Consider the following 17,057-nt stretch of genomic DNA (forward strand, 5'->3'; position numbering starts at 1 on the left):
CATTAGGAAAAGGTTTCCCATACATGGTTATCATTCAGGGTATTGTGTTCATGGTATTAAAGTAGTAATTTTAAAAAAAAACAGAGTTGTATGTATTGCATAATTTTTACTGTGGTTCGGTTTTACAATAATAAGGAAGTTCAGTGCTTGGAAAATGGACACAAAAAATGTTTACTTACACGCGGTAAAAAATAGAGCGTTTAATCGTACCGCGAAGTTTCTCTAAAATGTATAAAAAATAAATAAATTAACTACTTTGAAATGTCACAGGTTCTTGTAAACAATAAGCAATCAATTATAGCGTTATGTGTTGTGATAGATTTTCGGTTTCCAGGTAGCCATTTTTGTCAAAGTTTAGTGTATATTGACAGCTATAGGGTTCTAGTTTTAAATGTCAGCAAAATTCACCGACGACAACTCGTGATGTCACGGGTTGAGTAATTTCAAAATTACAATACTCAATCACAGTGATGATCATAGTGATGATATAATACTATACATGTAAAGGAAATGTATTCCCTTAATAAAGCAGTGCTTCACAGTTAGAAGGTAAAACAGATAAAACCAAGATGGCGACATTATGTCAGATTTTTACATGGCCAAAGTAAATAAAGAATATAGATTGTTGAAATAAATCATAAAAGCCAACTGGAAAGAGATTGACTTAAAAACATAAATGTTGTTTCTTTGTTTTTTTACAGGTAGGAGTGTTGATAAAAAATGTGTAAGTTTAGTTTGTGGTGTAAAATAAAACTTTGTTTTTTACAGAGCGACACAAGTATTTAATTAGTTAATCAATTGAAAGGAATTAATATTATACACATAAAAACATTTAATTTTTTTAAGCTTAGTTTAATAGTCTATTAACAATTTTTATACATTTTTTTTCAAACCACTGAACTTCCTCATGGTCACATTTGTGAATATATATAATACGTATATCTGATTAGGCTCATAAATAAAATGCTACAATATTTATTTAATCTACAGGATTCATTATATTTATACTATTCTATAAAACTATGACTAAAAATATACAAAATAAATTTATGTATTACTAGATTACAAACATATAATATACATATGTAGTTATGTTTGAGTAACAGTTTTTGTAGCAATTTTAACATATTTATCACCAATTCAGATCACTAATTCTACTCTACTGCGTAATTTTTCTTTCATTAGTGATTCGTCTGTACAATAATTATTAATTTGTTACAGAAATGAAATAGAATATCACTCTTAACTAACAGTCAATACATTTTCATTCGCACAATAATGAAAATACCTAATAGGCCATAAATTGGAAGTTATTTGTAGGAAAAATGATGTGTTAATTAATATTTTTGAAATTCAATACTAATTTGTCTACATTGTAGTGTCGTATAATTATAATTTTTTCAAAATTACAAATAAATTGAATGTGAAATTAATTCTCTTGTTTTACCATTTACATTGATAGTTAAAAAATACAGGATATTGTAATTTTAATTCAGCAATTTCGGTTTTTTGTTTTACTAATTATAAATTTAAAATAGTTTCTTATGTCGATGGATGAAATTTAATTTCAATAATAAATTCATTATTTTTTTTTTAAATAAAAAAACAGCCCTTTGCATCAATGACATATAATTAAATAGACACGTTACTAGCGTTAAAAAATATGGCATTTCAATTTATGAATAATTATTACCTTCAGTGCCTTATTCTCTAACAGACTTTCATCATGATCAGGCGTGATGCTACGCAGAAATAGGGCATCATGTATGATGAAAAAATGCTTAAATTTCTCTGCAACTATGAAAAACAAAACAGATATATCGTTTTATTAGTAAATACAATCCAATGTATAGAATAAGTAGCTAGTTAGTTATATTTTTCAGCCCATTTCTCAAAAATTTGAGAACTGCCATCTAGTGCTGTTTCTTTGGTAACGAGTTACACAGAAATAAATATGAGCTAAGAATGATTGCACATGTATCTAGATTTGCTCTCATATTTTCAAATTATCGAGGGGAATGCAATATTTGATATGATATATGTAGATGTAGCTAGTATAGAAATAATGTGTCTTTTTATTAAATGTCATTGTTTGATTTGAATAGAAACAAAAACCTTTCAGAACCATTTAAAATAAAAAACGTAATAATTAAATTATATAAACCAATGAATCAATGTTTTACGGATATATTGGTCATTTTTCTCGGAATATAATTAATTTATTAAGGCGTATAATTTTGCAGATCGTTTCGTACACACTCGGCGACTTATTGCTTATACCTCTAATCTGAAGATTTATTTTCTCATCAATGCAGAAATCAGAGATCTGGCAGTTGAGAAAGATTAATTTCTAAGCCATTTTCACAGTGAAACGGTCACATAGAGCCGGTAATTACTATCGGAACCCGAGGAAATCTGTCAGTCTGTCATTCCACGAATCGAGCCACCTGAATTGACTTTTGTCCTGAGAACTGTTTACTTCCATAGGAAGGTAGTCTTCTACTCGTATGCAGAAATAGCTGTGTATTGGACTTCTGCAGATGGGACATCGGTCTAATTTATCTACAAAGAGAAAAAATGAAAAAATTACATTTGTATTCCAACAATTTGACAATTAACAATTATTTTAATTACCACATACTAATTTATAAATCTGCGTTATTACAATAAAAAAAACATTTTTAAATCAAAAAGTTTTCATATTTAAATTTATTTCAACAGAGAGGGGAAACACCTCTGAGAAGGGAATATGGAAGTCTAGGCATTAACAGGGCTTATGACCTGTCATTGGCTGGTTTAAGTGGCCACTTTACACGCTGTGTAACATTCATCATTCTGCCCATGTTTCAACATCCACATTTCCTCAACTCTTCCAACTGTTGACTTTTGTGAAGTTCACACACAGAGCTGTATTCTGTCAGCAGGTACTTACTAAAGCAGTTTGCGCAGACACAGGTGTGTCGGCAGGGAAGGAGGGCGCGGGAGAGGGGGCAGGCCTGACACACGGCACACAGCTGCTCGCAAGGCGGCTCCGTTACCTCGTAGGTTGCGGGATTGCCAGTGGCCAGGTATAATTGCTAAAAGAAATAAATAACCATCACAGTGGTGATATATTCGTATTAGTGGTATAATTATTTATTTATTTTAAATCTAGAAGTAGGGCACACCTGACCATATTATTTTGTGTGCTCTAATAATAATAATATTGAGTAAACATAAATCTCATTTGTAGAGTTTAACACATGTGTCTTAACTTTAAGTCTGATTTTTGATATGATATTTATTTATTCATATTTTTTCTCTAACAAACTATAATTAATAATAAAAATAATGTGACCTCACTGGGGTTACCCATGTCAAGGACACTTAACAATATACATTTAAAAAAAATATTTTTACATTTGAGAATAAACAAAGAAGACTAACTTAATAAACAGAGATAATAAAAAAATGTTCAAACAGTTTTAAACACTACGTATTTATGTTTATAATGAATTTATGTACATCTATATTATTTATATTACAAAACGCACAATGAAAGAACAAAAACCTAACATAAGCTATACACCTGTGGAGCAGTTGATTCAATATTGGATTGGGCGAATGAGACAATCCATTTTACTTCTACCTAGCTCTACTATCCATTTTTTTTATGGCCTTTATGAACATTTTCTCGTTACTAATTGTTTTGATAGATAGTGGAAGTAGGTTATAGATTTTAATTGAATAATACTCAAAATCCCTTTGCCCGAAAGTGGTATGATATGATATGAATGAACCTTTGCCTAATTTATTACTCAAATTTATAACGGTTTATCAATTTTTCAGTTTATTTTAAATTACAGTGGGTAGCTAAATTAACAGGGACACCTACTAAAATGTGTTTTGTCACTTTTGTATTCATAAAACAAAGATGTTAATGATTTTAGGCAAAGTAATGAATGTTTATTAAAATGAACATCTTATTGGAAAAATTTTAAGATCATTTTTTAGTTCTTAATTTGCATTTTTTCTTTAGTTTAATTATAATTAAACATTATTGTACGGAATGTTAATATTTTGTAATATCGCCTTTAATCGCAATTATAGCGTGTACACGTTGTGGCTTACTCTCAATGCACAGTTTTGCAATAAGCTTTATCTCAGGAGATTGATGCCACACAAGGACGAGGGTTTCGATGAACTGCCGCTTGGCTGTGATCACTTCAATGGCAGTCTCCCTCTTCGTGAGTTCCCACAGGTTTTCAATTGGATTCATGTTGGGAGAATTCCCCGACCAAGGTAAAACCTGCACATTTTTTTCAGCCAGAAATGCAGTGATAGTCCTAGCTTTATGGCAGAGTGTGAAATTATGCATAAATAAGCACTCTTGGCCACCATTTTTCGACTTGAAGCAGCAACATTTTCACCGATTTTCCATTCTGTACTCATCATGCGTCATAGTCCCTTTTTGAAGTGGATGAGAAAAGTCTCTGTATCTTGTTTTTAAACATAGTCTCCCTGGACTTGAATACTTTTCTTCCAGTGATGTTTTAAAATTTCTATAGCTTCCTGGTAGAACATTTGTCTGAGCAGTTTTGTGATCCATATAAAAAAGCTTTCATCATCATATCCTCATCTGCATGACACCAATTGCAGCTTATATGGATCTTTTTAGTTACATGAAAGGTAAGGTGTCTGGTACCAGTCCAGGAATAATGAAATATTTCAGTGTAGAACCACCTTAAACAAAGTCATTTTCCGTCGGCAATCGACCAATCGACAAACCTAGGACCTCAACAAGCGTGGTAGGCGAACGTGTCAACCATTCTCTATGGGGCTGACTTATTTTGATTTTTCCTGAGAGCAACACAGAACTGCCGTCTTCATCCGTCCAGACACAGAATGAAAAAGCTTTAAGTCTTATGAAATGCAGGGTTGACAGTATCATTATCTTTTTTTAATTGTCTTTGGTGTTTTGCTTTTATCGATGATTATTGTTAAGTACTAAAATCACATTTTTTCATACTTGCAACTCATAAGACTGTAAATATCCCAATCCTCTACCTACATCCTTCCTTATTCAAATTGTCGTTCCTTCCGTCCTGTGAGCAAGTCACAGTGTGAAAAGTGTTGCTCTGATAAATCTTTATCATATAGCTTCATCTGCATACTTCTGACAAAGAGCAATTAATGTTACATAAATAGCCTAAAGTAAACATCTCATCAACATCTACACGATATACGTATCCGTGCAATAGTAAAAGTGAAGTGCTTCAAAAAAGAAACAAACGGAACAATTTAAAAGTGAGTAAACAATTTCTATAAAGTCCATCAATTCCTTCTATTATCAGTGTACAAAGCCTGAAAAATGATGAGCTGAACAAACATTTCCTTTTTCCTTTCATTATATTATAGCCTATTAGTTATTACTATTGTATACAAATTTATGTAAATAAACAAGTTAGGTCAATATTACGTATTTACTAATTAGCAAATTGATCAATTAAATCTTCAGGAAATGTTTAAAATGCTCTTTTTATGAACAGAGGGAATAATTTTAAATAAAATTAAAATCAACATAAATTTAATCTTTGTCATCCTTACATGGACATTTTTAATTGAAACATTAATTTTTACTGCCACTCTCTGATTAAACAAAATACATGGTTTTAAAGAATCATAATTTCAATACTGTATTAATTTTTTATATTTTTTATTAAATATCCACGTATAAATATTTTTGTAAATATTTTTATAAAACACATTTTATTATTATCTCTTTTTTTGGAAAGTAGCAGCCAAAACATAAAAAAAATATATAAAAGTAGATTGCATAGAAAAAAAAAATGCTTCAATTACGTAATTATATTAATTAATAAAAAATATTAAGTTAGCGGTTTTTTAAAAGATACATATTAATTTGTTAATAAACTGTAATTTTTAATTTACTAATACTAAGTCAAAAATTTTTATGAATTATATTATGAGTGCTGTGATTTTTCAAAGTTTTGTATTTTTAAAATTACTAAGCGTGTGACATTTCAAATTCTCTTCCACTTTTCTCGGTGACTTTTGCTGATTTGTCAGTTGAGTCGTTATTCAAATTGAGTGACGAAAATCATTTTCATTATTTTTTCATACATTTTCAAGAAATTTCTCGAAAGATGCTCTTCGCTCTGCCCAGAACAGGACTACCTGGAGGGAGACCACAACAAGAATGCTCGAGTGCAGCTACCAACCTCAATCATGTAGGAAAGGGTGAGAAACAACACATGTCACAATCCACCATGACAGATTCATTGGTTGTTGACTGATGTCTAGTTTTTAATACCAAATCAATGTGTAGATGTTTGATTTTGAAATCATCATCGATTATTAATTATGTTTTTCTATCACTTCTGGCCATTTTTAAATAATATGTTAATAATACTAAATGACTGAAAATCTACAAGAATCAATTATTACCTAAACTTTGATTTGAATGACAGATGTTCGGCTTTGATACTAAAATAAAATACGTAACCTAAAGTAATGCTGACTGCAATAAATTGTTAAATAAATCAATATTAAATGTGAGCAAATATAATACAAACCTTCAGACACGATAATTGTCCATTAGCTTGCTTGAGATACTGCGCCAGCACACTCGTGGGAAGAGGACACACAGAATCTCTGATGTGAACCACATTGACAAGTGCCACCTGCCAAAAACAGACATACAATTCAAACAAGGTAAACGTAACTTACAGTAAAAAGGAAATTGACATTTTCTATACTGTTGTAAAGGTTATGTTAATAAAATATTTATGGTAATTTACCAATATTAGCTTTTTGTGGGTGTTAAAACTCCTTTAAATAGTTATATGAGTTACCTAGAAAATTTAAAATCTATAATATTCTCAGAGATATGAGTAAAACTTTTAGATGGTTAAAATATATACATGCATTTTTTTGCAGATAAGTAAAGACAGGCGCAGTTGATAAGCTAACTGTGAAACTGGCGTCGCGGGTTCAAGTCTCAATTAGTCTGCGTGTATTTTCCATAATTTCTTTTCACATCCTCTTTTTCTCATTTGTTAACAAGCCTCTAAAATAGAAGCTTGTTAGCTTGTAAATCTGGCAATTGTAAAAATATTTGATATCAAGAGAATTGAGGGTATTAAAAGCAAACTTAGAAATCTCCACCAAAAACGTAAAATTAGTTATTGATGCCAAAATAAACTATACATAAAAATCTACCTACCTATATAATAGAGTAATTCAAAACCGTCTCTATATCTTGCGACAATAGATTTCAATTATACTACTTGACATCGCAAACTTAGCATTCTCCTTTGAGTTGGTGAAGCATAATTAGAAATCTTACAAATTAAAAAAAAAGTTTTATGCAAATATCTCAGTAACTCCTTCAATGGAAATTCCCAAGTTTGCTTATGGACGGCCACACATATCTATCCTGGCATACGCGCCTTCTTCCACGTTCATACATGCCTTTCGGTTCTGCCTGCTTTCGACATGACCAGACTTAAAACTTTGGTTTATCTTTCCACATTACCATTCGTTCGTCAACCATACGTTCTATATGACCAAACCATCTCAGAGACCCTTTCCTCTTTACCTCTAATATAGAAGGTTAAAATTTGTTAAGTACATCCAATATTCAAGATGTTTTGACAATTTGCCAACAATTGCATTTGCATTTCCTGAAATATGTTACAAAATTACTTTGATTAAAGAAACATTAACATCTGAAGTGGCGTGTACATTTTCTGTACCTACATACCAAGTTTTTTTTATTTTATTTATTATATACGCCCAGAGGGCTTTTACATGACAGTGCAAAATTACAATTTAAGTGTTTCATTAAAAAAGTTAATATGTCCATATCTAATACATAGGAATGTTTTTTTTTAAGTATCAAATTACATTATGCTATATAGATTTACATAAATTAAAAATATTACATAAAAGTAGGTAGGCAAATAATGAAATATTTTCAAAAATTATAATAGTTTTAGGCAAAAAAATTAAGTAAACAGAAGGTATTATTTAAGTGTAAGTGAGGAAAATACAAAAAGTCAGTGGTTTTTACAGCCTTTGAATAATGTAAGTTATTTTAATGTTATTTTATATACAGGGTGTTCATTAAAACCTGTCAATTCCGAAACTACAATGATCAGTATGAGCAAGAAGAATATTGGCACATGAAAATAAATGTTTAGAATGAATAAAATTTAAAAAAATATGATATCAGAAAAAGCAAATGGTTTCTGACTTCTGCAAGCGAGAAACAAGGAGGGGGGGAGGGGAAGTCTGATACGCCAAAAAAGCGGCCGCGCTCCCCTCGCTTCTCCTCTGCAGAAGTAAGCAACCATTTGTTTTGTTCAATATTTTATTTTTTTAAATTTTCTTTGTTCTAAATATTTTTTTAAATATGCTAATATGTCTTCTTGCCCATACTGATCATCGTGGTTTCGGATGTGACAGATAGCAAGATGTGCTATAGAAGATTATAAGAAAACATAAAAAAGCTATTTAGACTGGTAATTACTAAATAGTTTAGACTGAAAACTCGAATTGTAGGGTTCTTTTCAAAGGTGACTATTTCCAGAACACGTAAAAAACAAAGTCACATATCACATATTATAGGTTTGGGGATGCAAAACATGTTGATATACTTCATTTTCGCCAAAATGAAGTAATTTTGGGTGTATTTGTAGTTTGAAAATAAGCTATTTTCAAAATTAACTGAATATGGACATATCGAAAACAGTCTAAATTTGTTGCAACAGAGAGGAAAAACATTTTTGCGAAGGGAATACGGAAGTTTAGACATTTACAGGGCTTATGACCAACCAGCCAATGACAGGTCATAAGCCCTGTAAATGCCTAGCTAATGACAGGCCAAAAAACCTGTAAATGCCTAGACATAGGTAGTATTCGCAAAGATGTTTTCCCTCTCTGTTGCGACAAGTTAGATCTAAATAACTCCCTAGGATGGAAATCCAGCTCGTCTGCAAACAATTGGACATACTCAAAACATTGTTGAATATCGAAAACAGTTTGTTCCGAAAAAAAATCATTTCCACAATTGACTATTTCCAAAAACAAATGGTCAGTTTTGGGAAAAAATAAAAACAAATCAAAACTGTTCCTTCAAATTATTTTTGGTGGATTCGGTGGACCGGCCTATTTTTTCAGGAACTAAAAATACTCACCATACCTTCTTAACTATATTCAAATCATATTTTTTTTTACTTCAAACGGTCTTTGATAAAAATATTTCGACTCCTGAAAAAGTTCAAATTTGGAAATAGTCCATTTTGGAACTGAACGCTGCAATATTCGGAAACCCACTTTTTGCACAGCAATAATAACTATAGTCCTTAAAATATAGCTTGATTAGAATGACAGCTGTCATTCTAATCAAGCTACATGACAAATGTGATGGAAATTACTGATCACTGATCAAATCGATTTTTTCATGCAATCATGAAACTCTGTTTCCGAAAATTGATATAAAAACGCAAAACAAGCCTATTATAGTGTGTTTAATACAATTATTCACCAAAAAATAAGACATTCATACTTTTTTCATGAACAACATCAAATGAACTATTTTTTTATTCGATCAATTTACATTGATCAATTTGTCCCATCTCTAACGTTTTTTCAAAATGATGTTACCTTGTAAGAACGTCTTTAATAATTAGGTTTATTTTGTTTTTTTTTTTGCTTTAAAGCTGATTTTATATATTTATGTTGATTTATGTGTCAAGCGTTGTATTAAAAAAAATAATTAACACGCCAGATACGAATGATTTTTCGTGGGTCAATATAAATAACTCCTTAGACGTTACTACAAAGTTATGTCGTCACTTTTTTTGACAAATGTCATTCTAATCAAGCTATATCTTAAGGACTATAATGATTAATCCTATTTCGCAGAAAATATGACATATTATCCCAAAATATGCCCTAGACCTTTTTTGACCAAAAATTGAAATAAGACTGTTTTGTTTCCAGGAAAATTCAGCATTTAATGCGCGACTTACAGTATCGTCAGACTGCAGTTTGTCAGGGTCATCGTCTCTGGTCAGGAGAACAACGAGCGGGTAGCACAGCCGCGGCGGAGTGCCGAGTCGCAGCTGAGCCGGGGGAGGAAGATGCAGATGCAAGGTCTGCTCGGAATGATTCCCATCTCTGTAATTAAATATCATACATAAGAAAAATGTAAACAACTGTTGTACAGCATCCTTGAATATCGAAGACAACTGCTTTATCAATATGATCTCTGCCAGTGAAGAAGTCTCTACCTTCTTTTATCAATCTGATGTACAAATAATAGTAAAAATAATGAATGAAGAAAACAGTTCTGTGAGAGATATTATATAACCAGTAGCTCAATCATCTATTTAAATAACTATCGACGTGCTTAAAAACATGCTAAGCATTTGAGCGATCACAATGAACAATAATGAACATGCTTAAGTTATCGTACTCATAAGTCAACGCGTGTGTAATCTCTAAGTCGACGCTCGGGTCGGTTCGTTTTTTGTTTTCCCCGTAAATAAATACAGTTCATTGGCGAAAAATCAGCGTTTACTATAAAAAATAATACAATATATTGCATTTGCAAAATAGTGAGGAGTATCTAGTACAAAAAAGTGAAAATTAAATTACAATTACTAAGGCGACTGCTTTTCTTGACGTTTGACTTGCCAACCGCCGGCTAAGTGCAATAAATAGCATGATAAATAATAAATAAATAAATAAAATAGCAGTTTTGGAATATTTTCCATATTTACACAGGCAAAATTCAAATATGTGATTGCGCAGCAGGATTATACGTCGCGAAACGTAAATATTTTGACATTTAATATTAGGTGTTCACGGATGTTCCATTGTGATCGCGAATACGATAAACAAGCATGGTGAGAAATTGTTACCACGTCGCTTATTAGCACGTCGATAGGTATTTGTGATTGAGCTACAGAATGTTAGAAACATGTTTTTGACTCGATGGCTTCTCTCAGGCAAAAATCCTGAAAAAGTATATCGAGTGGAGGGAAGTCCGCCTCGTCGTGTAGTGATTGGCGCATTCGCCATCCGTGTTAAGGTCCTCGGCTCGATTTATTTATTCATATGAAATTAAGTTACTTTTAACCATATAATTATAATAGTCCAGAAACCGCGTACGCGCATCAAACTGAAGCCGACTAAACTACTCATAAATGAGTAGTTTTACGTTTTGGCTATTAGTTACTCCGTAGACGTCGCTTAGTACGCAACTGCCTATTTAAATTCTGTGTTGTGTCGTTTGTAAGTGTCAAAATACTGCTGGTATGAAAAGGGAATAGGGTGGGATCAGATTTCATGTGTAAGTAGCGAATTCACAAATAATTTTATTTAAAAATGAAATGGAGTTCTGTGAAACTTGTGATATTGACGGAAATGTGTGTTTAACCGTTTTAAGAAACAACGCGTTTTCTTGGTTATCTTTTATGGACAAAAAACTTATATTATCAGCAAAGGAAGGTGCACCCCTAAATTAGATTTCATTCTTTTTTTTTTTTAATGTCACACGTAAATTTAGTGTTAAATATTATGAAGAGTTTAACTGGCTAACTGGGTGTGTATATAGTGATTCAAACTAATGTGACGAGTGAAGGAAACTGGTAAGATTTATTACTTATATTATATAAAACGTACTTTTTTCTGCTGCCTACCCTAGTTAAAAACTCTGTGCACGTGACATATTTTATTTTTTTAAAAACCACTCTCAAGTTATTTCCATTTTTTACATTTTAGATTTGTTTATTTGAAAATGGTTTTTGAATAATATCCTCCAAGCAGGTATGATAAAATTAAAATAAATTAATTGAATGATATTTTTTTGCGATATTTATTGCAAACGAGAAAAAACACCGTTTGACTATTTTTCCTTAAAAAATTTTACGATTGCTAAAATAGGGCTGAGCCATGTTATTTGGAGACTATTCTCACCAGAGGACGCTCCGTATTAACTTTCTAATTCACTGTTTTTTTTTTATAGATTCCCTGGTATTAAATATGATGTATACTTATTCAGGCAATAAATTTATAAAATAAAAAAAATAAATAAAGGAGCAGATACGAGTATCAATACAATATTTAAAAAAACAAATCGTCCACACGATGTCGAATAAAATCAGCTTACTGAAAGTATAGGGAAAATTATTTTTAAAATACCTTACCGTATATGTGTGTGTTTATAAAGAATAATGCATACATGGTAACTAGATATATATGTATGCTATAGGAAAAAGTCAATAATCTAAAAAAAAAATTGTCAAGTCGTTATTCAAATTTTTAAAAAATTGCAACAGAAAAGGTAAGATGTTACTACATTATCTCTGTTTAAATCACGTCTAAAGAAACATCTCCTTTCTCTTCCTTAATCTCTCCTCCTTTCCTTTTTCCTCGTTTTTCCCCTTTTCCCATTGAGTTTCAATTTAAGGTAATTTATAGACAAACACGTTTATTTCTATTTTTATATATCTTTACCTTTTTAATGTTTTTTTCTATTAAATATGTTCTGTAACTTGAATTATAAAAATAAAAAAATATTTTATTGGTTGGTTGGAAGAAATTGCTTTTCGGCAATAAGCCCGCCAATGTACAAATAAAATTATGTACAAAAAGTTAAATAAATAAGCATTTTTGAGAAGGAAATATGAAAGGGCTTACGACCTGTCAGTGGTCGGTTTAAGTGGCCAGTGTAAGATCCACCATTTTGCCTTCTAAAAACATCTCAAAATATTGTTAAAAAATAATTGATAATGCCCAATCATAATTCATATGATTATTTTTTTTAAATGTATACATAAATTTCGTAAACAACAAGCAAACAAACCAACAAGCAAGATTTTATTTACTTATCTAAAATACTTATTTATGACTCACTGAAAATGGCTACTATCCCTTTGTCTCGAACCAAATTCCTGCAGACATTGGACACATCTGCCTAAAAGACAATGCAAATTATTTTTCTGTTATTTAGCTCAAGTGCATTGTAAATGTTTTATTAATAACAATACACAATAATTATCATCTCAATAATTTAACCTTCGTCAAACAATGACTCCTTATTATTTTAAACAGTAGCATACTTGTGTCATTGAGATCTTTAGCTACTTGCCTTAGTTTGCTTAAGTTATTGAACTCCAATACTCGACATTAATATTCATCAACACATAAACGTTCCCGACATAGAATATAATGTCCTTGTTGCGAAGTTTGTGTAAGCATGGTGACTGAATGGCAAGTTCACGAATTTTTGCTTATATTATTTATATTTTTCATTTCATTTATTTTTTTTGCACCACAACAGCCCAGGAGGCCCAATTACAGTGGTGAATTACATTACAGAACAACCAGGCTTGAGAAAAATCACATTTTTAAATTTTTGTGTTCTCACCGGGAATCGAACCCGGAACCTTCCGTGCGTGAGTCAAGCGTCTTGACCACTTCACCACGGAGGCCGCCTATAGAAGGCTATTACATTATTTTGAGTTTGTCCAAATGTTTGTGGTCAAAATACTGGATATCACTAAGATTAACATCTCTATCTCTGTTGTAATTTGTTGATAGAAGGATATTCTAAAAGACACAAAGGAATCATATTATATGGCGGTTTTGGTACTAAATTTCTAGTGAGGCTACAATATATTTTATATTCCAATACTGCAAGACTTTAATAATTAATATTGGTTGCCTATAGTGCGTTACTAAATTTGCCTAAAATGACAAAATCGCGCGGTAGCGACTAAAGGCGACTATCACACGAGTAGATACGATGATATGAATACTCCGCTCCCTTCCTTTTACTTCATCTACGAGGCGCCATAAAAATCAGACTCGTCGTTTGAATTCATTATGGTCAAAACATTCCCCCAAGATCAAAACTCACTTACACCCCGCGATTATGTTTTTTCTTAACGTTTGAGGCTTGTTTACTTTCCGCCTAACCGGTATAATTGTACTCCAAATTCAACCTTATGTACATTGAAATAAATATGTTTGTTACTTGCAGCATGTGTTGTCTAAAGAAGTGGGGCTAAATTAATAGACTGACGATGTCATATGCATTGCTAGTGCGTTGTAAAACTGTATTTTTGACAAGGAAATAGGGTTGTTTTTAGATGAATATATTTTTATATTAAAGCATTTTTCAACGCGCCACATTGTGAACGTGTGGAGTATGACTTTTTAGTGAGGCGGAGCCTCACTTGCCTCACCTGCAAAATCACCACTTTTGGTTATATTTCACACTCAAATTCAATTCAATTCAATTCAATTTATTTATTTTAAATATAACATATACATTACAAAAATATATTCAATACGTACATATTATAAAAAAGGAAAAAAAATACACGAAAGAGACTCATGTCAAAGGAGTCGAAGAATCCTGCTCCGGAAAACCCCTTCGGATACATGGAACAGATCAATATCCAGAGCGATGTTGTTCAACATAGCGGTAGATCTTCCAACAGGCATAACCATAGGCAGGTTGGTCCTGAATATCGGAATATGAAACAATCTATGCTGACGCTGTCTTAGGTAATTATCAGGAACATACAAACCAATGCTCATCATAATTTCAGAATTATCGATCATACCGCGCAACAATCGATAAAAATGTGTGGTCAAATACACATTCCTTCTAGTCTCTAAACTGTTGTAGCCAAGCATACCCTGGAGAAACTCGGTCGGGTAGAGCCAAGGATAATACCCGCACTCTCTCATGTAGAGATATCTCAGAAACTTCTTTTGGATTTTCTCTATCATAAGAGAGTACTTCAGTTCATGTGGCCCCCAAATCATCGAGCCACTCTCGAGTCTACTTCGCACCAAGGAGTTGTAAAGAGTTCTCAGTACGCGGGTATTTTCGAAAACCCTGGCAGTACGCAGAACAAATCCTAACATCTTCAATGCATCACCACTGATTGTCTCTATGTGTTCATGAAATGTCAGAGTGCTTACAAATCTAACGCCCAGATCCTTAACATTCGATGTTCGTATCAGATTCTGGTCATTCATTTTGTAGCGAAAAAAAAGAGTTTTTTGGGCCCTAGTGAAGGACGTGACCGAACACTTGGAAACATTAAACCCAAGTTTGTTTCGCCTTCCCCATTCAGATATATTAGATATATCCGCTTGGAGAAGACGAAAATCGTCAGAAGTTGTCACCTTTAAAAACAGTTTTAAGTCATCCGCAAACAACAGAAAACGCGAGTTCAAAATTACATTTTTAATATTATTAATGAAAATTGAGAACAACAATGGACCCAGGTTAGAGCCTTGCGGGACACCCGAGAAAGTATGGAAATACTCTGACGCGAATAGACCGTAGGAGACGTATTGGTTTCTGTTTTGGAGGTAGCTCGCCATTAATTTTAACATACCATCCGAGAAACCGATCTCATACAGCTTATTTAATAAGACATCATGGTCGACAGTATCAAAGGCCTTGGCGAAGTCATTATATGAACAGTCTACCTGATGTCCTGCATCCAGAGCTTCCGTGACGTAGTTTGTAAAAACCATTAGATTGGTTTCAACCGAGCGGCCTTTCCTGAACCCATGTTGTTCATCAATAATAAATGGCTCTACTCGGGAAGTGACGATTCTACATATGATAATTTCAAATACCTTCGCTGGTGCAGAAAGAACAGCTACAGGTCTGTAATTTTCTACTGATGACTTAGATCCACTTTTATGTATAGGTGTTACTTTTGACGTCTTCCATGTTTCTGGGAAGACCCCCGTATTAAAAGAAAGATTATACAAAAAACAGAGGGGTTTTTTGATCAGTTCCACACAACCTTTTAGGAAGAATGTCGGAATAAAATCTGGTCCGAGAGAATTAGTATTACTTAATTTTTTGATAGTGTCGGCCACATCCTTCTCATTGATATTTTGAACATCAATAAACTGTGCACCGGTCTGTGAACATTGCTTAGCAATATTAACATCTAGAAGCGGAGGTTCATTGCTATATACTGTTTTAAAATGACCTGCAAACGCTTCAGCTATGTTTGCACCTCGAACCAATTTTTCACCCCATGTCATGGAGTCAACACTCCCACCATCCGCCTTTTGTGACCTTATATAGTCCCAAAAGGTATTAGGATCATGAAGAATGTTGCTTTCCATGCTGGAAATGAACTCCCGGTACGCCAATCGAATGCTACGTCTTACGACAGATCTGTAACACCCAAACATCTCATAATCACCGCGACAGCCAGAAGCTTTCCACTTTTTATGATAGAAATGCTTAGTCTGTATGTTTCTAACAATATCCCTAGAAAACCACTTCGGATATCGCCTCCCACCAGTAGCCTGAGATTTTCTAGGGAAGCAGGAATCAAATACACCTTCAACAATACAATAAAAATATTGTACCGCTTCATTTACATCTGATATTTTATACATCTCGCCCCAGTCGATACCGTCCATGAGAGAGTACAGTCGGTCAAAGTCGCCTTTATGAAAATTCCATCCTCTTTGACTAACCGTACCCTCCGCGGGAACTCTGGATCGACGGGGGCGATCTGCAATCAGATTGTAACAAAATTCAAGTGCGGGGTGATAATTATCTTCTCTTGTAAGAGGTGATAATGACCGAAACACACCAACAACTCTTCTACTGAATATTAAGTCCAGCGTTCTACCCCTAGAGTTCAAAATATAATTATACTGCGAAAGACCCAACACCGAGCACAAAAAAGTGAGGTTAGCCTCTATACTTTTTATGTTTTTTGCTGAATGCATGTTAAAGTCCCCCAATATAATGACACTTTTGTCCCGAAGTAGCTCTAAACTGGACAATACCCTGTCAAAGAACAGTTGATATATATTCGTCTCACTCGCCGGAGGGAAATATAATACACAAATGAACGTAATATCGAGATCGTATGTCAGTTTTACCCAGAGATCTTCATTGGACGTTTCTAAAACAGAAAAACGCTCGACTTGCAAGTTTTTTCTATTTCTCACAGCCAATAAACATCCCCCACCCTGCCTGTGGC

General features: G+C 32.8%; 1 protein-coding gene across 1 annotated transcript in view; it reads right to left on the reverse strand.

The window, feature by feature from the left end:
- Positions 1 to 1,395: 1,395 nt before the first annotated feature.
- LOC148282755 (cell growth regulator with RING finger domain protein 1-like) overlaps positions 1,396 to 17,057 on the reverse strand; it is a 77,275-nt gene continuing 61,613 nt past the window's right edge. Inside the window, exons 4-7 of the mRNA XM_088224615.1 lie at positions 10,038 to 10,185; positions 6,576 to 6,683; positions 2,933 to 3,077; positions 1,396 to 2,562 (exon numbers count right to left, since the gene is read on the reverse strand). Of these exons, the coding sequence (XP_088080741.1) occupies positions 2,396 to 2,562; positions 2,933 to 3,077; positions 6,576 to 6,683; positions 10,038 to 10,185 (568 nt within the window). The 3' untranslated portion in view covers positions 1,396 to 2,395. The remainder of the gene's footprint in view (positions 2,563 to 2,932; positions 3,078 to 6,575; positions 6,684 to 10,037; positions 10,186 to 17,057) is intronic.

The sequence above is a fragment of the Micrasema longulum genome, unplaced genomic scaffold (genome assembly GCF_059751315.1).
Source record: "Micrasema longulum isolate JH-2025_06_02 unplaced genomic scaffold, ASM5975131v1 h1tg000299l, whole genome shotgun sequence".
NCBI lineage: Eukaryota > Metazoa > Arthropoda > Insecta > Trichoptera > Brachycentridae > Micrasema > Micrasema longulum.